Below are 21,450 nucleotides of genomic sequence, written 5' to 3' on the forward strand. Positions count from 1 at the left end.
TCACATTGATTAACAACACGACCAAAAGGACAACAGTAAGCTAAAAGGAGAAAAAAATGCTCACTTAAAAAGAAAAAGAAAAGGCACCAATAGGGCACACAGCCAAACAACCAAGGATCTTAAATCTAGTACCTTTGGAACTATGATTGACTGCCCCTGAATGTAACAGCAATGCTAAATATTCACCTTCAGCAATCGGAACTCAAGTAGTACAATGGTCTAGGAGTACTACAAAACCAACCTGCCATAATAAAGGGAGAAAATATAGAGTAGTGTTAAAGTATCAATAATTAAACAAGTAGCTCCAAGATTCTGATGCAGCTGAGGTGATACATTGTACAAAATATAAAGGCAATGCTTGGATCGATAAAAATGGCTTTCTTCTCAAAGGAAAGAATCTCTCAGACATCTATAACTCTACTAATGCAAAAGAAAAGGCTTATTGCATCTACACATGCTAAATTATTGATGAATGCAATGTTTCATAAACATGAACAGAGCAGACTTTACTTTGCGCTTGTATTTTTGAACAACACTGATAAAAGGACCACTGTGTAAGCTAAAAAGAAACAGCTGCTCACTTTAAAAAGGCTTTTGCTACGGTACACCAATTACCTCATAGGAGGTAAGAATTCAAATAAATCTAAACCGTTGATTATTAGGAGAGATGAAAATAATTAACTAACGAAAAAATAGAAACAAACCGGATATTCTAATTAACACCATCCTTGTCCGTGGATTTAGCACGGACCTGCATGCATGTGTGCATGTATACATGCATGATAAAATCTAACTCCCCCATTTATAGTTAGGATTATTGCTAGTTTGTTACATGTTGATAGCTGCGTAGTATGAGTAGGAAAATTAGTTACTCGCCTAGATCGTGCATGGGACAAGCCAATGTTCATATATATGCATGCAGCCGCGCGCCATGGAAATTTAGCTGAGATTTTTTTTTTGCAAGTTTACACATGCCACGTTAGATCATGTTACGGAAATTATAGCAGGTTAGGGTTACATATATATATTTTTTCAAAGATATCACGTGTATAGAAGGTTAGGAAAATTTCCATGTCACAAGATATATTGGCAAATGTCCCGTGACGAGATGGCAAAAGAATTACATGGGTATGTGATGACGTGCATAGAGGGATATATAAAAAAGTCTTTCTTGTCTCAATTTAATGGCCGGCACATCATGCAGAAAAAAAACAGAAATTTGATTGGCAAATGTCACCTAATGGCAAAAAAAAAACGTTACATGCAATTTGCTGCGTATGTCACGTGTATGGAGCGGATAAATAATGTTTCTTGGCTCAATTTAATGGCCGGTACAGCACATGGAAAAAACAGAAATTTGAGATCTCAACTAATCATGCATGCAACTTAGATCTAATCCTCTATTTTGTGATCTAAAATATATAAAATAAACATTAAAACTATTACCTCCTAAGAGGTAATATGTCATTAGATCAACGGTCCACAGTCATTTCGGAGTACCATAGCAACGCCCCTTTAAAAAAAGAACAGCATCAATAGAGCACCATGTCAAACAACCAAGGAAGGATCTCAAAGCCAGTACCTTTGGAACCGCAACTGTCTACACCAGTGAGCGTGACAGCAATATAAGATTAAGTTTCAGCAATCAGAACTTCATCGGTTGCAGCTCTATCACAAAAGAACCTGAAAAATAATGGGAATTTAGTATTATATATAAGCATTTAAGACTAGCGCTAAATCATTGATTATAAAGCAAATAAGGTAATCAGAGCCCAATGGTCCTGCTGCCGCAAAACAGCCTCCAACTCAGCAAGTTTCCATAGCATTAAATATGTTGCCATATCAGCAAAAAGCTGAGTTGGCAGAAGAATTAACGAGGAGAGAAGAAAAAATATGAAGAAACCATGTCTCATACAAGAAACCATATCTACATGAAAACCAAGAGAAAAGAAGAGAGGATTGGAGGGAAAGAAGAGATATGAATGGATTGCTATTTATTCTGAAGAAATCATCCATTGAGAATATAGTTTTTATGTGTAGTGTCTATATGACATGGTAATAATTATAGAAACTAGTACTAGTGTCTTGGGTTGCGATTGCCCTAACTCTATGGTTTCATCTGAAAAACTGCACGTCCAAAATAGGCATAACTTGGATAGACAGAAATGGATGTTTCCCGAAGGGAAAAAATGTACTAAAACATCCATATCAGTCAAGTAGGTTGATCAAAGCTCACTGTATTGCAAAAGAGGCAACAAGCATTCCTAGCTAGAAGGTAGCTCATTACAATATATGATGAGAAAAACAAAAAATCGGATTGCATTTTCCTTAAGTGTTACACTACAGTACTACATTAGGCAGCTATATGCCCACTCCAAAAAAAAGGAGTTCCAAAGTTGAGAATTCTACCGACATAAAAGAGGTGATAAGCAACACTGCACAGTAACCAGACAAACAAATTGAAAAACCACACGTCCAAAATGAAGGCATAACTTGGACCAACAAAAGGGTAGTTTTCTTGGAGGACAGAAAGGTACTAAACTATTGATAGCAAGACTATGTGTAACTCTACCGCCGAAAAGAAAAGGTTAATGTGTTTACACATGTTAAATTAGTGATGGAAATAATTTTTTCATAAATTAAACATGAAGAGCGAGTAACGTTGGAAAGATGTTTTGACTTGGTACTGATATTTTTTAACAACACTAACAAAAGACATACTGCTAACTAAAATGAAGCATAACTTGGAACGACAGAGAAATTAAATTTCTAGAGGAAAGATACGCAAGTAACCATTGAAAGCCTTGCAAGTAAGTTAATCAGAAGTCCTTGTTTAACTCTACTACTACAAGTGGATCGACCCGATTGCATTCCCTGACGTATGTGTTGCTCTACAGTCTACACTAGGTAGCTATTGCCTATTGTCGCTCCAAAACAAAAGCAAAGAGAAAAGAAAAGGAACACTATTCCAAATAGCTCTCGATCAAACTATGCGGAACAAACCAACAGTTTCGCCGCAACACATAAGCACATGGGAAGAGCAGCGCAACTGCAATACCAGTAAACCGAATAGGCGGCAATGAAATGAGAAGTTTTCCTACAGCAAAGAAACGAACTAATTCATGTAAATTGTATCGACACGTCCAAAATAAAGGCATAAATATGGTGGTAAATGGGATGGGCGGCTGTGAAATGAGAAGTTTTCCTAGAACAAAAAACTGATGTAAAAGATGTGATAAGTGACATGGTAACCCGCCTATCAAACTGAAAACGCACATGTCCAAAATGAAGGCATAACTTGGATTGACAAAAGAGAAGTTTTCCTAGAGCAAAGAAACGAACTAATTCATCGATAGCCAGTAATTAAGTTATAGAAATACAATAGTAACTCTTTTTTTCCTTAAATATACTGCTGAGTTCTTTGTATATCAACAAGTAACAACACCATGTACGTGTACCACAAGAGAAAAGCTTTAATGCGTTTACACATGCTAAATTAGTTCTAGAAACTTTTTTCACAAACATGAAGAGCAATTGAGGTTGGAAAGAATTTTCACTTGGTATTAATATTTTGGCTTGTACTAACAAAAAGGACAATTGCAAGTTAAAAAGAAACAAAACCGCCCCCGAAAACCGCTGAATGACACCAATAAAGCGCAAAGTGAAACAGCTAGAGAAGGATCTTAAAGCCAGTACCTTTGTAACAACCGTGATTTCCCCACCCTGAAAGACTGAGCTTTAGCAATCAGAATTTCATTAACAGGATGGTCTATCACAAAAGAACCTGTAACAATGAAGGGAAAATTATAGTAAGTATATAAGAGTAGTGCTAAAGGAGAAAAAAATATATCTAGCATTTAAGAGTAGTGCTAAAGCATTGATAATACAAAAATGGTAATCAAAGCTCCATGATTCTACTGCTCAAAATAGGTGATAAACACCACTGCGCGGTAATCAAACCCGTCGAACGAAGTGAAAAACCGCACGTACAAAATGGAGGCAGAACTTGATTCGATAAAATGGTTAGTTTTGCCATGTATACTAAATCATCAATAGCCACACAAGTCAGTTAATCAAAACTCCACGTGTAACTCTACGACCGCAACAAAGTCGACGAACGTTACTAGAACTCTAGAAGGTAAGTTAATCAAAACGTGTAACTCTACTATCGCACGTGGATGGTTTGTGTAAAGGAAAAGAAAGATCCATAAATTCTCCTCCGAAGTACTCCCCGGTTCCAAATTATTAGTCCTTTTGTTTTTTCTAGATTCATAGGATCTACACACCTAGACATAATATATATGTAGATGAATAACAAAATCTATGAATCTAGAAAAGATAAAATAACTAATAATTTGGGACGGAAGGGGTATATCACCGAGAAAGAGAACACCATGCAACAGATCTAGATTGCGAACTAACGAATCTGAGGATCCAGCGCCAAAGGTGGCAACTCAGATCTCTAGCTAGCAATAAATAAATAAACCAAAAGCTTAAGAACTTGCATCAACCTCGTACAAGAATTTCATGCGTAGCATTCTTGTTGGTTACCTACATATATATATATACTCTATAGATAGCTGATCGAGGCAATCTTTAGTCCAATGTTAACAAACATGTAGGGTTGTTTCCATATATAATTTGTCAAAAAGTGCACAGCGTGTGGATCGATCCAGATTGCATTCCGGCCTCTACGTGTTGCACTACACCAGGCAGCTATCACTACTTCAAAACGAAGAATAAGGAAAATAATAATAGGGAGAACAACACTGTCCCAAAAAGCTCACGATCTGTTTGTTCTACCAGATCCCCAACTTTATTATTATTTCCATGGATGACCCCAGTACAAGGACCTGCGAGAGCGAACTGATCGAGTACGTGGAACAAACCAACTGTACGTTTTGCTGCAACACGATCGCAGCACGCAGGAAGAGCAGCGCGGAGCTCCAATACCAGGAAATATGGAACGACCTGGCGGCGGCGGGAGGACGACGGCGGCGGCCTCGCTCGCTTCCTTGGTCACCCTCTTGCCTCTCTCGCTCGCGTCGTCGGCGATGCAGCAGAGAGCTAGTGCGTGAGAGGAGAGCGCAGCAGCAGCAGCAGGAATGGAGCAAGTGGACCTCCGCTCCTGTTCCGGAAGGGTATTTATCGTCAGGCCTTCTCTTGGCTTGTCATGGCATGGCGTTTGCCTGCTCTCTTTTTTGTTTATTTATTTATTTATTTTTATTTTTGGGAAATGCCATTTGCCTGCTCTGCTGCTGAGTATTGATACTTGGTCATCAGTTCGATCCTCCGTTCAGTTTTAGCGTGGCTATCCAAAATTGTCAGTTCTTTCCCTGTAAATTCATCATAATATCATATTTTTATCAGCAGTTACAAAATAAAAATTGTTAGAAAATGCTTTTAGATATGAATCCAATAGTACCGATTTTGGGGCACATAAATTCGCATATTATTCGACTATAATTTGTTGATCAAGGGGTAATATTGGACGGCTAAACTAACGTGTCCATAGAAAACGGAGGTAATACTGCTTTTTTAGCAGTATTTCACTGCATCGTAAGCAACGGCTAGTCCACCTGGCATGATTAATCGTAGTTCTTCAATACACTCCTATATATGATTGTGTAATTAAGTGTATTATTCAATAGGCTCTTATATAGGATGGTGTAATTAATCGTCATATTCTTTAATAGGCTCCTATATAGGATGGTGTAATTAATTGTAGTTCTTTAATACGCTCCTATATAGGATGGTGTAATTAATTGTAGTTCTAATAAGCTTCTACAAATGGAGAGAATTAATTATTTTCCTTTTTTAAGACCAGGTAGTTTAGCACTTTGAAACTTGCATAGGAAGGAAAGATAATGGTAAGGCTGATCACGTGACTGAGTGGAGTAAGGGAGATGGGAAGAATCCCAGGAAGGAAGAAATATTTACCGAGTAGGATTTAGTGGGTAAATGTTTAACAAATAGTAGTGGCTGGACATGGGCTCACGCACCTACAGGGAGTTTTTGTTTTGGTCATGGTATGCATGGAAGATGGGCGCTTGCGCTCAAGGGAAAAATATTATAAGTTTTTTGTAAATTTATATAGTTCTTTGAAAGCAGAAGGTTTTTCAAAAACTCAATGGAAATTGTAAACTAACCAGAAAAGTTTGAGGGAAAACGAGACAAAGAAAGCCAAAAACAACGTGTTTCACCATCAGCACTACACCATTACTCCGCCATGCCCACGGTCGTCCACGCCGAGATCTAGGCATCATGAAGATGTAGGCCTATTGTGCTACGACGAATCACCCTCTTAGCCTACTATAGATCCCTCCGTCTTGGTCAGTGCATCAGTTCGTACCTCATTGATTCGTCATTGAGATCCAGTTGCCCTTATGGGACAACCCTGCTCCTTTGTCTCCCAATCGAGCTCCCCGCCTCTGGGTTGGGATATCCTAGTACCCCGCACATGGTATGCCTCCTACCTCTTTAGCTCTATCTATTCCCTCTTTGACCACTGCATCTTGCTCGATCCTAGCTTCGATTTCCTCTCCCCTCTATTTGCAACCTTGCCACACTCTCCCTCCGTGGAAGCCTCACCCACAATATCGAAAGAGGTGTGGCTGCCATCCCGCTTCGTCACAAGGCATATATATATATATATATATATATATATATATATATATATATATATATAATATTATATATATAGTATATATATATATATTATATATATGATATCATATAGTCTATATTATCTATATCTCTAATATGTATCTATACTATCTGTCTATCTCTCTATCTGTCTCTCTCTCTATCGGATCTATCTCGCTGTCTCTCTCTCACTGTATCCTCTCTCTGTTATAATATGTCTATCGACTCTATAGTCTCTCTATATCGTTCTATATCTGTGTGTGTTGTAGTAGCCATACCATATCATATACTACTATATTAATCATGTATATCATATAGTGTATATATAGTGCATATGGACTAATTACAATGTTCTTTTAATCAAACCCGTGGAGGGTCCTTTACTCTTCCTTGGTAATAGCAACCAGGATAAAAGATTCCCATCAGCCACCCATTAGATTCGGACTAATGCCTAAATTGATTAGACCCGGATTTAACTGTGGCCGGAACAAATGCTAAAAATCGATGTAGCGTTGTGTAGTAGTGCCAGTCACCAGATGGTCCAGTACATCTAAGCCTCTAGTTTTTTTATTACAAGAAATATACTACCCATATGCTACCACATGCAAGCTATTTTGTGTTTTCTATCATACACATATAATAGTACACTATATATGTGAGCTAGGTGGAGTGTTTGGTTGTTTGGAAAATGGAATCACATACTCCGTCTGTCGATAAAAAAAACAAATCATTCTAGAAATTCTAGAACAAATTAATAAGAAGATAAATGATCATGTTTGTCCCTATCTATTGGTGGTACTAATTGATTCTTGCATTCACATGCACTTTCTAAATAGTGTAAGATGAATTATTTTTATGACAAATTTTGAATCTTAGAACGAATGTTTTGGGAGAACGGAGTAGAGGTTTTTCTACCTGAACCTTTTCACATAATTCTCATCAATTAGTATCAAAATAGTCATAGCTGGGATTAACTCATGATGCACCATCTCTTCTAGGATATATATATATATATATATATATATATATATATATATATATATATATATATATATATATATATATATATATATATATATATAACGCGAGAAATGAGGGTAGTGAGCTAGATCAATCCTTCTTGAACTGGAGCAATAAAATGTCGTGTAATATCGGGCCCACACAGCCGTGGCAAAAATATCAGGCCCATATAACCGGTGGGGGAGAAAGTTTCGCGGAAGGGGGAGAGCAGTGGGTAGGATCCAAAAATATTAGACACACACACATTGCATTGCTCCACACAGCCTTGTAGGATCCAAAATTGAGCCCAAGACAATAAGGAATTCGCGCTGCTTACATGGAAATTAAGAAGTGTTTGGGGTGGGGAGAGGGAGTATGTGTTTTTTCCATATTAAGAAGTTGCTCGCATGGTGTTAAAAAAGGTAGTGTGATGTACCGACATTGTAATTTTATTGACACTTGACAATGTATCACATATGTCCGGCTATCTGAGATCCTACTAAGGGACAACTCCCTCCCCACCGCCTGTCGAGCTCCTCCCCACTCTATGGCTGTGTCTTGCTTAACCCTAACTTCAATTCACTCTATTTCTCTCTCTCTCTCTCTCTCTCTCTCTCTCTCTCTCTCTCTCTCACACACACACACACACACACACACACACACACACACACACACACACTGCATTGCTCGACTATAGACCTCCCACCTTTGTGGAAGCGCCGACACCTCCCCTTCTATTGCAGCCCTATATTGTCTTCCTCTATGGTAGCCCCATCAGCATAATAGAAGAGATTGTGGCTATGGTGCCCATTTTGTTGTTCACGGGGGATATCTGATGCGAGGAATAAAGGTAGTGAATGTGGTCAATCTTTAGGGATGAGGAGCAATATAATGTTGAGTCGTATTGGGCTCACATAACTAGTAGTAGAGGACGTTTAGTGGGAGGGGGCAACAGACCAAAAATCGTGCATCAACTAGGAACTTTCACTACACCAAACTGGGTTTGCCTTGGCGGCCGAATTGGAACCGCCAAGAAATATGATTTTTCCTTGGCTGTACTAATAAACAACCAAGAAATATATATTACTTGGCGGTTTGACAAAAACCACCAAGAAAACATGCAATTTTCTTGGCAGCTCTGCTCTGCTGCCAAGTAAACGTGCAATTTTCTTGGCAGCTCGGCTAAGCCGCCAAGTAATATGTTTTCCTTGGCGTATTTCCTTGGCAGTTTGGTGGCCAAGAAATTAAAGTACTTATTGATACTTATTTTCGCTTATTAACCTATATGATAGATGCTTGTTGTATATTTTTTCACTTATTGAGTATCTATATATATTGACTTAACATATATGATATGGTTATTTTAACTTAAACATATATAATCTTGATGTCTTGTTAAGTTCACTAACACACGTATAACATATATGTCTTGTTATGTTCACTAACTCATGTGGCACCAATTTGAGTAGTGAATATAATGTGACTTTATATTTTCTAGTACTAGAGTAAATATAAGGTTATGTTCAAATTTGAGGTGCATATGAGATAAAAAATATTATGAGATATTCAAATATTAAAGTTTGACTTCGGAGTTATAAGAAACTACATGAGACATGTATATTTTGTGAATAATGTATTTTCTCACTTTATGGAAACTATTTAAGTTTTTATGGAAATATTATGGACCAATAATATGTTGTCACGTCAATTTGTAGATTTTTTGACAAAATTTTATATTATTAAAATTATTACGTGGTAATTTTGAGATATAAGTTTGAGTTGTTCCTAAATGACAACTAAATTTTCCATCTATCTTCAAGATATAGGATACAATTGAACATATGGGCTTTAGAGACTAAATATGATTTTTGTGGAATTTTTCAAAATTTATTGGAGGTACATATAGTTCAACTTAAAATTGCTTTCAATAAGTACATAAATGATCATTTAAATGATAGAAAATACCAAATGTGTCAAAAAGTTGTTAGCACTTCTAAGAGACAACTTATATGTAGTTTAATGTGCATAAAAATTATATTGGCATATATAACATAATTATTTTTAATGTATCACTTCACAATGGTATAATAAATAAAAGAAAACAAAAATGTTAAACAAACTAGGCCCATTTCAGCCCAATTAACCCAACTAATTCTAGCCATCCATCTCTGATCCAATGACTCTTATCGCTCCCCCATGATATAAAATCAGCTCAAACCCTAGGTCTCCTCCCCGGCCTCTGCCCACATCGCCGTCCGCCCTTCCCCATCCTCTTCCCACACGCCATGCCGCTCCCTCTCCTCCCTTGCTCCCCGCGCTCTACTCCTTCGGTCCTTCCTAGCGGCCGCATCCTCATCGAGATCCCTCCCTGCGAGCGGTGCGCTGGGGCTGCGTGACTCCTGGATGGAGTGCGGCCACTGAGCAAGGGAGTGTTTCAAAGATAATTTGCGTCATGAAACCATCTAGAACCGTCCACACAAAACCTGACTCTATTCGAGATGTTTGGTTTTCTTCACACCATCAGAGTCCTCCGTCACGAAGATTTACCATAATAGTTAGGCATTTTCTCTGATTTCATCATACCTCAAAATACACCGTATGAGCCGACCCTTATTCATGCCCGCCAGCCCATGCTGAATGAATTTACTCTGCAAACCAAATGCATTGGAGTTGTATATTTTCCACTTTGGAAGCTGCTCATGAGACAAAGTACGTATCCACAAACACATTGACCAATACAGTTCCCATGGTGGTGCTAGAGGTAATCTTGTGGACACTTGACAGCGTCTCTACAGCTGTCCAAATTCTTTCCCGCGCAACCGCACCGCCTCATTGCCCGGGCCCACCACGCGTCCACCCCAGCAACGGCATCTCACGCGCCGCGCCCGTGACCGCTCGGCGCCTTCCTTTCTCGATTCCTCCCTAGTCCCCTCCCAAAACGAAAAGCTTCCCTCCGCACCAAACCAACCAAAACCCCCAAACCCTCGCCATTCCTAGAGAACCCACATCGCCTCGCTGACCACGCCGAGCGATTCGACCCGCTGCGGTCGGCGGGCTCCTCAATTCGCGATCGGGTCCCGTGATCCGAGCGCGATCCCGCGGTTCGGTGCCGAATTGGGGGGAGGAATTTCAAGCGGCGTCGCATATCGCAAGCGCGGCTCCCCAGAAGCTTCTGGAACGTTCGACGGCCTCCTGCTCCGGCTCTCTCTCGGGGTTGCTTGACCAGGCCCGGGATTTCGCGGGGAACCGGCGCGCGGCGGATTTGGGGCGCGCACGGGGGAAGTCGAAATGGCGGCGCGGCGCCGCCTCCTCCTCGCCGTGGCGGTGCTCTGCGCCGCGTTCGCCTCCGCCGCTTCCTTCACCGACCCCCCCGATGGTGAGTCTCCTGGTCACCCCCTGTTCCGTAGGTTGCGGCGAGGGTTCCAACGGGTAGAACAGCGAGGGAGGCCCCCGCTGTGAAAAAAAACTTTATTAAACTAAAAACACATAGAAGAAATACTTACAAAGTTCAGAGCCCATCTAAGCTAAAAGACGTGAAGAGAAAAAAAAACTGTACAGCAGAAGTAGGTTCCTGTTGTCTCCTTGTGTTTTGGTACTCTGAAGTTGGTATTTGTAAGCAGTAGGTTCCAACGGGTTCGTTATTGTGCTTATTTTGTCATTGTCTTTTCCGCATTGCAGCGATAGGACTTTGGGGGTTATATCGCACATTAGAGTCGCCATGGCAGCTTTCTGGTTGGACATTCCAGGGCGGTGACCCTTGCGGCGGGGGTGGTGGGCGTCGACAGTGGCGAGGCGTCTTTTGCAAGGGATCCTCTGTTGTCGCAATGTAATTCTTAAGTCAATTATTAACTTATGATTAGTTTTGCTGACAAATTAATAGAAGGCCAATCAATTGGCTTTATTATTTGCTCTGTTACTCACATGCAGAAATATTAGCGGGCTCGGAGTTGGTGGATGGCTTGGCCCAGAGCTGCTCAAGTTTCAGTCCTTGAAAAAACTGTGAGCTTCTAATTGCCAAGTTTTTGTACTCCGGTAGCTGGTTTGACTTTGTAATTCAGGATTTGATTTAGTTTCTGGCGCTTTACTTCATGTTGATGATAGGGATTTGAGCTTCAATAACATTTCTGGTGAAATCCCACCCACTTTGCCCCCAAATGTGGAATACTTGTATGTCCCTTTTCCCTTCTCTGGCTACCACTTTTAGCTGACTTAAATGTAAAGTATGAATGATGCACCCATGGTTTTCTCTTGCAGAAATTTGGCAGCCAACAAGTTTGAAGGGAATATGCCATCAACATTGCCATGGTTGCACTCCCTGAAATACCTGTGAGTGTATTTTGGGAATGGATCATTTCAAATTCTGAGATCTGGCAGAACAATAATTAACTGACTGATCTGTAACCTGTATCGCAGGAACTTCAGCTACAATAAACTCTCTGGAATTATTGGTGATGTTTTTGTTAACATGGATAGCTTAGAAACGATGTAAGGTTCCCAAATCTTAGTTAATTGTTTGTCCACTTGAAAGTGAATTATTTTATTTCACTTGACGTTCATTAATATATCATGTGCAGCAAGACATGGAAATTCTTGATTCTTCCCTTAGTTTATGCATCTACAGTAGAAACTTCAGCTGTACATTAGTATACATGTTCATTTGTTTTATTCCTCTAATATTTGTTGGTGTGGCCTTTGTTGTTACTTGTTCAGTTGTGCCCACACATGTTCTCTTGCATCTGACCTTTGGCTATCTGATCCTTTCTTTCATTCACATGGAATCATTTGATGTGGTTTGTGCTGATCACATAAAGTACATTGTAGCTCATTGAATTTTCCTAAATGTTCATATTTTCTTTCCTTTTTTTTTGATGGTGTGTTGCCTGCTTCCTTGAAATAGTCTTCCACCTGTTTGTTCACGAGGGTCCAGCTCATCTTGTTTGTTGAAACAAGTGCACATTTCAGTGCTAGAACAGTTCTTTTCCACCCTTCCTTATTTGATCTTTACTCACACTAATGTGAAGTTTATTCTCCCCTGGTTTCTAGGGACTTGTCATTCAACGCTTTCAGTGGTGACCTACCAAGATCGTTTAGCTTATTGACAAACCTTCGCTACCTGTAAGAACGACCTGCTGTTGGAGTTATTTCATACACATGGATGCAGGACTTGATTGAATTAGGTTTTCTTGTCTTTGCATTTGCAGTTACCTACATCATAACGAGTTCACAGGATCTGTGATTTTGTTAGCAGGCCTTCCACTGTCATCCCTGTAAGAAATTTGACTGAATTTGCTGCTTAAAAATATTCGTCTGCATTTTATCAATCTTAACTTGTAATGCTGATGATCTAAACCTCTTGCACAGCAACATTGAAAATAATCACTTCAGTGGTTATGTTCCTGGAACATTTGAGTCCATTCCTGAGCTGAGGTATTGAATTCTGCTATACTTTGTCTCCCCATCCTTTCCGGCTATCTCTATGTGTCTTGGCTTCAGATCCATTCGAAATAAATGATTAACTTTCTGTTCAACATTCCAGGATTGATGGAAACCAGTTTCAACCTGGTTTCAGACATGCATCGTCCTCATTTACAAAGAGGGCTCATTCACCTCCACCTCAGTCTTTGTCTCCATCTCTACCACCACCTCCACCTCCACCTCCACCATTTCCACCAGCAGCTAAGCAGAATCCAAAGCACAGGCCAAAATTTCCAAAGCCTTCTTTGGGGTATTCTTCTCTGCAAAGTAATAGCCACCATAGGAAGTCACACTCTCGAGTAACAGCTGCTGCAGTAGCTAGTGCCACATGTACAGTGTTTGTACTCCTCATTGTTGGATTTGTCCTGAAAAGTTGGAAAAGCTGTTCAACGAGCCCTAAGAGCACCTCTAACCGCGCCAAGACTTTCCCAGCTAATATGGAAGCAGGTAGAACTGGGACCTTAATTATTTAGCATAACATTTCGTGTATTTGCGGTTGGGCCAGACCTCTACTTACTTTATACTTATTACAAATCTGTTATCAAAACTGCAAATCTAGGACTCATCATTAAACATGAATCCTTTGTTACTTTCAAGGCACATTGATTAAATTCATCCATGTACAAATGTTTGCTTTTCATTTTTATGGGCTGCATTCTTTATTATGGATAGACCAAGATTCTTTCACAATACTGAAACTCATATTTGCAATTTTGCAGTCCCTAAAGCAAATGAGGTCCTGTACTCTTGGAGTTCTCTATTGATTGGCAGTGATCCTTCCTCAAGTAATGGCATTACATCTGATAGAGTTCCCAAAATAAAAAGTTGGCCCAAGACATCTAAAAATCTTCTAACTGCAAAACAGTTTCCAGCTGCTGACATTCTGGCAGCTACCAGGGACTTCAATGAAGAATGCCTAATCGGTGAAGGTTTCACTGGCCGAGTTTACAGAGGTGATTTTTCTGATGGTCAGGTATGGTACTTTGATCATAAACATATAATTATTGTTGTCTTCTGCTGTAGCCTTGTCGAAAAGTGGCATTATTGTTTGTTACTTAATCTGGACAAAGATCTTATGTCATGAATCAAGTCTGATTTCTACAACATGCTTCTCAGAGACCTAAGCCCTAACCGCTGAAGTGTGCGAATCAGATCTTTTGTGTTTGCATGAAAGCTTGTTTTTCTGTGTTTTTTTTGGAAACGGAAACACAGCGAGGGAAGCCTGCCCCGTGAATTTTTTTTTATTGAAAGAAAAGAAGTTCAGAAGCAAGTTACAAGAGATACTTACAGATGAAAACTAGGCTGAAAAAGAAGAAACTAAGCTGTACAAGAGAAGCTAGTAGAATGTTCTATGTACAAAGATTCTAAACAAAGGTGTTTGCCCAGGTTAGGAAGGGAGTTCTAAGAGAGTCTTTCATCCTATGAGCTTGGTTTTGGCATTCGTCGCTTGTTTTTCTGTGTTGAGTGCTGCAGGCTCTTTATTCTTTCTTTTTCTGGGAATTCCTATTTACTGTTAGCATGTAACAAGCCCCTGTTTATGTCCTGCTGTGTTGGACGGTGGCCATTAGGATTAAGCAGTCGGTGGAGGTGTACCCCCTCTGACCATAGAAACGTTGCGATGATAAGTGTTGCTGTGAGGGGAGGAAGCACACATTTTTCTTTTTCTTGATGTCTTGAATCTTGATACTCATCTTGATAAAATTTACATTTTAAGGTGTGAGGATAGAATTTGTGTTCTTATATTCTCTGTTCAAAATAACTATCTTAATGCAATATTTTCTATAAAGTTTGTGATTTTTTCTAAATAGTTGAAGTAGCAATTTTACCTAATTTTCTACTGGCCATGAATTTCTCTATAGTTTACAAGTATAATGAAACATTTCTCAATGTGCTCACAGCTCCTGGCTATCAAGAAGATTGACATGGTAGATCTATCATTATCAGAACAAGATGAATTGATGGACATGCTTTGGAATATCTCCAGATTAAAGCACCCCAACATCTGTGCGCTTGTGGGATATTGTGTGGAGTTTGGACATTGTGCACTTCTATTTGAGTATGCAGAAAATGGCTCTCTTGATGATATTTTATTTTCAGCTGCCACAAGATCCAGGGCTTTATCATGGAAAGCTCGGATGAAGATTGCCCTTGGAGTTGCCTATGCTCTGGAGTAAGATTTACACTCTCACCAAATTCCATTTACGTTCTTTTTCTGTACAGCATGGTTATTAGTTACACCTATCTTAACTTTAATAGCTCATTTTGGTTTTTTAGTGCAAGCACTGATAAGTTTTGATATAACATGTTCAAAATTTAGGTGGAACTAATGATGCCCCCTCTTTAAATTTGAGATAAACTGGCATTATTTCTCACTTTTTATATGTATCTTTGTCTGTGCAGATACATGCACTTGACGTGTTCCCCTCCAGTTGCTCATGGAAATATTAAAGCTAGAAATATTTTGCTTGATGCTCAACTCATGCCCTACCTCTGTGACAGCGGATTAACCAAGTTAAGGCATTTTGTCAGCACCGCGGGAACGGTTAGTGTCCTCAAATTTCCCAGCTACCAAGGATAGTATTACTACTTCGTATGTAATCTTTAGCATGGTTATACAGCTATCCATTCGATTGATTCTAGGATCAAGTTGCACCTTGGATGCCATTCGGCCATTCCTCGTGCAGTTTTGTCCTCATGCATAAGTGATCATGGCCTCTACTGACCGAAATTTGAATTTAAGATTTATGACTGGATTTACACAATTTATGAAATGTTGGCATGATATTGTTTAGTTTTCTTTCTTGATCATTCTCTACAAACATTTTAAGCCTGGTATTGTGTCCCCTAAAACTAATTGTGCCCCCCCCCCCTAAAAAATGAAATATATTAAAAATGTTGCCTTTTATGTTAAGATGCTTGCTATAAGACTGTAATGCTTAAAATTGAGTTTCTTTAACTTGATCCATTGATGGTTCATTTGATTATTTTTTAACAATTCATCACCTGAACAGAAGGATTCAGAAGCTATCACCAGTGCTAAAGGCTATGCTGCCCCTGAGCTTACTAATCCAGGAGCAGATGGCATCAAAGCTGATATTTACAGTTTTGGTGTGATTTTACTTGTGCTTTTGACTGGGCAAAAGGCTTTTGACAGGTATGTATTCTCTGCTCTCACATTTTTCAACTTTTCTATAAAAGTTGCAGTCGGGATTTCTAACAGAACTTTACCTCTTCAGTTCAAGGAAGCAAAATGAGCAGTTTCTAGTAGATTGGGCATCTCCTCATCTCGATGACCTTGATTCTTTGGAAAGAATAACTGATCCAAGAATAAGCGGCTCTATGCCACCTAAAGCCATTTCTTCATTAGGCATCATCATCTTGCTTTGCATCAAGGTAAATCTTCATTCTCTTTCTTGGTGCATATTTGATTTGAATGTTTCAGCTTTGTGACACAAGTTTGAAGCAGTGGAGGACCGTGCCTGGTGCTAGTTGAAAGGCTCAGTTTTCTGTATATATTGCTGAAAGCATAAACACTGAAAATATACTGTTGCAGAAATTATAATGCTATCAAAATTGATCAATTAGACTTTACCAGAAGTTTCTGTGGCAGTTACTTATGGTATTTCTACAATTTAGCAGTCACCAGATCTCCGCCCGCCGATGACAATCATAGCAGACAAATTAGTAAAACTTGTCGAATCAACAGGTCTTCAAAAGACTAGCACAACACAGCGATTGGAGGTTGATGCTCAGGACCCCTCTTTCGTAACAACTAGACCTTACTTTGAGCCATCCTCTACTGGTATCTCATTTGATAACGCTTCTTCGTTCTTCTTAGACACTTGCTATTAAAGTTATTAATATTAAAGTCTCAACTTGATTATTTTGTTCAGTCAGCCAGGGAGGAACTGAGAGCTGCATCTCCCGATGATGAAGGCCTGCTCTTCGCCAATCATTCCCGGTCTCATGCTGCCTTATCTACTCAATAGCACTTCCAAGTATCTTACCAATGCCAGTTGGTTCATCAGTGCGTGATGCCCAAAGCTGCTGTGTTGCATCCTGATTACCAGAGGACTTCGGGTAGATTCCACTATTGTCTACATAAAAAGGAGTGATCAACAAACTGCAGTCTCTAACTCATGCAGAAATTGGTGCAAGCTTGGTTACCCGTACAGCCATGACTTACGGGTTCAGGATTCTTACCCCATCTCTTTGGAACCGGAGTCATCAGTGAACTCCATATGGAGATAGATATTTTGGATGCTCTTTTGTAGTTTGTCCAGGATCTCCCATTGGCTGGTCCAGGCTTCACTTGCTGTACAGCAAGGCAGCCTGATCTATGGTCGCTGTCTGTGAAACTGTGAAGATGAGACGTTTGCTAGACATTAGCTTCCAAGTTCCAGCGGCATCCGATCTGGCTTGGTCCAGAACCGCTCATGATGCCACTGTGGGCTCACATGTTTTCCTGTGAATATTTTTGGATGCTACGTGCTTGCCTGCAGGTCCTCTGTTCTGCTCGTGATGCTATGGAGAAATTTGACCAACCTGCCGTTGTGTATTCTGTTAAAGGGAAAATTAGTTTCGTAGCACTGAAACATCGCTATATCTGGAAAATAGCATCAAACTAGATGCTACAAGTTGGTAAGTCTAGTTATGATTTGGCCCTTTATCTTGGTAATGCCCAAAGACCACAGAAATGCTAGCAAATATACTCCTTTTTTATTTTGTAACTAAAAAACGTCTCTTGCAGTGATACATCATGTACAATAATCAATAGTAATTGTACAGTCATATCGTGCACAGAGTAGTGGTACATTTTATTTCTCAATGCATGCAATCTCCCCCTGGACTGGATCGTCGAAGCTCGATCAGATCATCGATCAGATGGAGATGCTGTTTGGGATGCCCCTCCCGGTGACCCCCGGCTTGGAGAAGGGCTTGAGCAGCTCGTACGGCACGATCCCGGCGCCGCAGCGGTTCCTCAACTCCGGGTTGCTGTTGCACTCGTCGACGACGCCCTCGATCTCCTTTATCCTGCCGGCGAACTTCTCGAACGCCGCCTTCACCCTGGGCTCCGCCAGCCACGCCGGCTCGGCGTGCTCGCCCATGTACTCCTCGTCGGGGGAGTGCGCGGAGAGGATGTCCAGCGTGGTCATCACCGTGATGGCCTGCATCTGCGTGGGCAGCATGTCCAGCAGCGTCGCCTCCGGCTGCGACATGAACTTCCTCATCTCCTCGTCCCGGCCCTCCTCCACCGGCATCTTCTTCCGGATGGTGGTGGGGCGGTTGGGGAAGTAACCGCCGTAGTGGTACTGCCCGAAGTTGACGGCGGAGTGGTGGCCGGAGGTGACCCACATGATGGTGGTGAGCGTCTCAACCAGGCTGCGGCGGGTGTCGAGCACGGGCCACCACGGCTCGTCCTTCTTGTCGGCGTGCCCCACCGTGCGCACCTCCTCCCAGAACGCCTGCAGCTCGGGGTCGCCGGCGACGGCCTCGTCGGACTCGTAGTACACGGCGACGTAGTCCGCCGCCCACCGCCTGATGGAGTCCCAGACCAGGAGCCCGTCGTGGGCGTAGGGGTAGTCCTTGATGGTGAGCTCCAGCTCGCCGCCGTCGCCGCCCCTGCGCACGGCGAGCCCGCGCCGGACGAGGTCGTTGGGCAGCGCCTCCATGTCGAACCGCCACGTGGCGCCGTAGGCGACGGAGCTGAGCTCGACGGAGTACTTGCCCGGCCAGAAGGCCTGCTCGATGATGCCGTCGGCGTTGATGAGGCTCTCCCGGGCCAGCGCGTTGATCTCCATGGTGTAGCGGAAGTGCGGGTGCAGGAGCCGGTACACGGGGTGCAGCCGGCTGAGCTGCCGGTTGGCGGCGATGATGTAGGGCTCGACGCAGCAGTGGGTGCGCAGCCAGTGGCTGACGAGCTGGTGGTAGCCGGTGTCGTGGCTGAGCACGTGCGCCTTGGCCAGCTTCCAGAGCCAGGAGTCGGTGGCGTCGGGCCCGTGCGTGAACACCCGCCGCCACTGCGGCTGCCCGGTCGGCGACTGCGGCCGCGTGAGCTCGATGGCCAGCGGCATGAGGGTGCCCAGGTCGGTGAGGAAGAAGACGGTGCGGGAGCCGTAGAGCGTGGCCTCCTGCTGCTCCCGCACCTTGTGCACGTAGGGCAGGAACACGTCGTGGTAGTCGAGGATGAAGAGCCGCCTCGCCGCCAGCGCCTCCTCGACGGTGAGGTTGCCGCTCATCTGCTTCTCGAGGATCTCCCTGGTGATGGCGGACTCCGCCGGGCCGTACACCGCCGGGTCCAGCTTGCTCCTGATGGGGAATTCGGTCAGCAGCTGGATGCACAGCGGGTTGAGCCCCGCCAGCGTCTGCCGCGCGAACTCCTCGTCCCTGAACCACGAGAACCGGTCCCCTGCAGCAATGCCATGGATTAATTTGATGATTTAATATAGTAATTTATTAAGTTGCTGCTGCTGCTACTGATTAATTTAATCAAATCAATCAATCTCCATCAGCTGCATGCTTACTCTCCACCATGCCGGGGATCTCGAAGCGGAGGACGTGGTCGGTGGTGTCCTCGACCATCCTGACCATGCGCGGCACGACGGTGCGGATGGCGTCGAAGCCGGTCTCCGGCGGCAGCGGGAGGCCGTCGCTGTAGAGGTCGTCGATGGCGGGGAAGTGCGGGAACCGGAGCTCCTTCTCGGTCAGCATCGGGCGCAGCATGGGGAGCAGTGCGTGCAGTCCCGAGCGCAGCGTGGTGGCCCCGAAGGTGAGCTGCTTCACCTCCGAGAACCACTCGTCGCGGGGCACGTAGTTGTGGCCGTCCCGGCGCTCCGCCCGCGGGTCTGTCGCGGCCCGGGCGCGGCCGGTGCGGCACCGCCGCGGGTAGGGGAACTCGGCGCTGCCGCCGAGCACGGGGCGCCGGTGGCCGGGGTTCCGGTCCGGGTCGCCGAGGTCGTTGTACACGTCGTAGTCGTAGACGCGCTCGAAGGCCTTGCGCTCGCCGCGCCCGTCGCCGCGCAGCGCCTCGAGGTCCTTCTTCCTCAGCTCCTCCAGGCCCTTGGGCGTCTCCGACGGCAAGAACGACTGCAGGCAGCCAATGCCAAGCAACACCAGCTAGCTGCTGTTAGCTCTCTGCACAGTGCCATGCACGGCACTGTACCTTCTCGTCTAGCTTGCTGCAAAAATCATGGCAAAAATCTATAGTCTAATAGTACTAGTAGTACTGACCTTGAGGGTGAAGAAGATGCGCTTCTCGGGGTTGTCGAACTTGGAGTGCACCCAGGAGTTGCAGTCGAAGGTGACGGCGGAGCTGGGGTCGCCGGCGGTGACGAGCCTGATCTCGCGGATGAAGGTCTCCTTGTGGTGCTCGTTCTCGACCAGCACAGCGCCCACCGGCCCGAACGACGCCGGCACCTGGAACTCCGCCTCGTACCGGCCCTCCACCAGCGTCCGGTGCGCGAACGCCGTCACACGCTCCTTCTCCAGGCCCGTCTCTGACGCCACACGAATGCGCCCAGTCAGTTTTTTTTCTTCTTCTTCCTCGTCTCATCATCATCATCAAGATTTTATTCGTTTGGCATCTTTAATTTATTTCAGACTATATCGATCTTCTGAACTCTGTAGTACTTTTGTACTTCGATTTGTCCCGAGATATATAGAGCATCTTGTTTTCGAACGAGATAATGATTTCGTTAAGCAATTCAAGTGGCCAGATTATTTATTTAATTTGTCACAGCAGCATCCATTGCTGCTATGATGAGGGCACGAGGCCACCACTCACTCGGGTCGAGCTCGGAGCTGACGAGCTCGAGGAGCAGCGTCTTGCCGAGGAGGTCGCCGATGTCGTCGAGGCCGCGGGCGGCGTACACCCGCCCGATGGCCGGCGACGCCTCCACCGTGGCCTTCACGGTCAGCATCTTCTCCACGGTGGCCGCCGACACGGCGCCGCCGATCTCCTCCGTCGCGCTGCAGCTTATCCTCGGCATGACGTGCCGCCGGCCGGAGGACGCCGCCCCGACGACCCTCCTGGCGCCCGCCGCCGGCGCCGGCGACGACGGGCCGACGACGACATTGCCCTGGTGCCCCGGCAGCACCGCCAGTGGCTGCTTCAGGTTCAGGTGCATCATGCTTGCTACTGCCTGCCCCGGCCCTGCCGGCCCTACAACTCGATCGGTCCTAGGCTCCTAGCTATCTAATTGGCAAGAGGCATCCAGTAGCTAAGAGCTGCCTGCAACTGAGCAGCGGGGTCTCCGACCTGGTCGAGATCGATCTGCTGCAAGTGGTTGGTAGCTAGCAGCGTGGGCTCTGAGCTTGTGGTGCGCCGCGGGG

At 43.6% G+C, this 21,450-nt stretch overlaps 2 protein-coding genes across 6 annotated transcripts; one reads left to right on the forward strand and one right to left on the reverse strand.

The window, feature by feature from the left end:
• The first annotated feature begins 10,541 nt into the window (after positions 1-10,541).
• LOC120648880 (protein STRUBBELIG-RECEPTOR FAMILY 8-like) lies at positions 10,542-17,769 on the forward strand. 5 transcript variants are annotated; one of them, XM_039925526.1, is made up of 17 exons: positions 10,542-11,020; positions 11,323-11,470; positions 11,572-11,643; positions 11,746-11,811; positions 11,899-11,970; positions 12,058-12,129; positions 12,688-12,759; positions 12,846-12,911; positions 13,006-13,071; positions 13,181-13,566; positions 13,839-14,092; positions 15,018-15,289; positions 15,520-15,661; positions 16,131-16,273; positions 16,356-16,512; positions 16,759-16,921; positions 17,013-17,769. In XM_039925526.1, exons 1-17 carry the CDS (start codon positions 10,933-10,935, stop codon positions 17,048-17,050), a joined length of 2,277 nt encoding a protein of 758 aa, XP_039781460.1. In that variant the 5' UTR covers positions 10,542-10,932; the 3' UTR covers positions 17,051-17,769. The 5 variants fall into 5 exon arrangements, with proteins under 5 accessions (XP_039781460.1, XP_039781463.1, XP_039781474.1 ...); XM_039925529.1 differs by having other exon boundaries at positions 10,567-11,020; positions 16,756-16,860; positions 17,013-17,606; XM_039925522.1 differs by having other exon boundaries at positions 10,568-11,020; positions 16,756-16,921; positions 17,013-17,606.
• Positions 17,727-21,450, reverse strand: LOC120648869 (lipoxygenase 2.3, chloroplastic-like). Its single transcript, XM_039925512.1, has 4 exons — positions 20,903-21,450; positions 20,350-20,615; positions 19,644-20,205; positions 17,727-19,528 (listed from the first exon to the last, which is right to left on the reverse strand). The coding sequence occupies exons 1-4, from the start codon at positions 21,246-21,248 to the stop codon at positions 18,000-18,002; spliced, it is 2,703 nt and encodes a 900-aa protein (XP_039781446.1). The 5' UTR covers positions 21,249-21,450; the 3' UTR covers positions 17,727-17,999.

The sequence above is a fragment of the Panicum virgatum genome, chromosome 1K (assembly GCF_016808335.1).
Source record: "Panicum virgatum strain AP13 chromosome 1K, P.virgatum_v5, whole genome shotgun sequence".
NCBI lineage: Eukaryota > Viridiplantae > Streptophyta > Magnoliopsida > Poales > Poaceae > Panicum > Panicum virgatum.

Coding starts and splice junctions, on each gene's coding strand:
- LOC120648880 (XM_039925522.1), top strand. CDS start 10,933: ATGGCGGCGCGGCGCCGCCTCCTCCTCGCCGTGGCGGTGCTCTGCGCC. Junction 11,471..11,571: donor GGATCCTCTGTTGTCGCAAT/GTAATTCTTAAG, acceptor ACTCACATGCAG/AAATATTAGCGGGCTCGGAG. Junction 13,567..13,838: donor CCCAGCTAATATGGAAGCAG/GTAGAACTGGGA, acceptor GCAATTTTGCAG/TCCCTAAAGCAAATGAGGTC.
- LOC120648869 (XM_039925512.1), bottom strand. CDS start 21,248: ATGATGCACCTGAACCTGAAGCAGCCACTGGCGGTGCTGCCGGGGCAC. Junction 20,616..20,902: donor CAGCTCCGAGCTCGACCCGA/GTGAGTGGTGGC, acceptor GTGTGGCGTCAG/AGACGGGCCTGGAGAAGGAG. Junction 19,529..19,643: donor GATCCCCGGCATGGTGGAGA/GTAAGCATGCAG, acceptor GCATTGCTGCAG/GGGACCGGTTCTCGTGGTTC.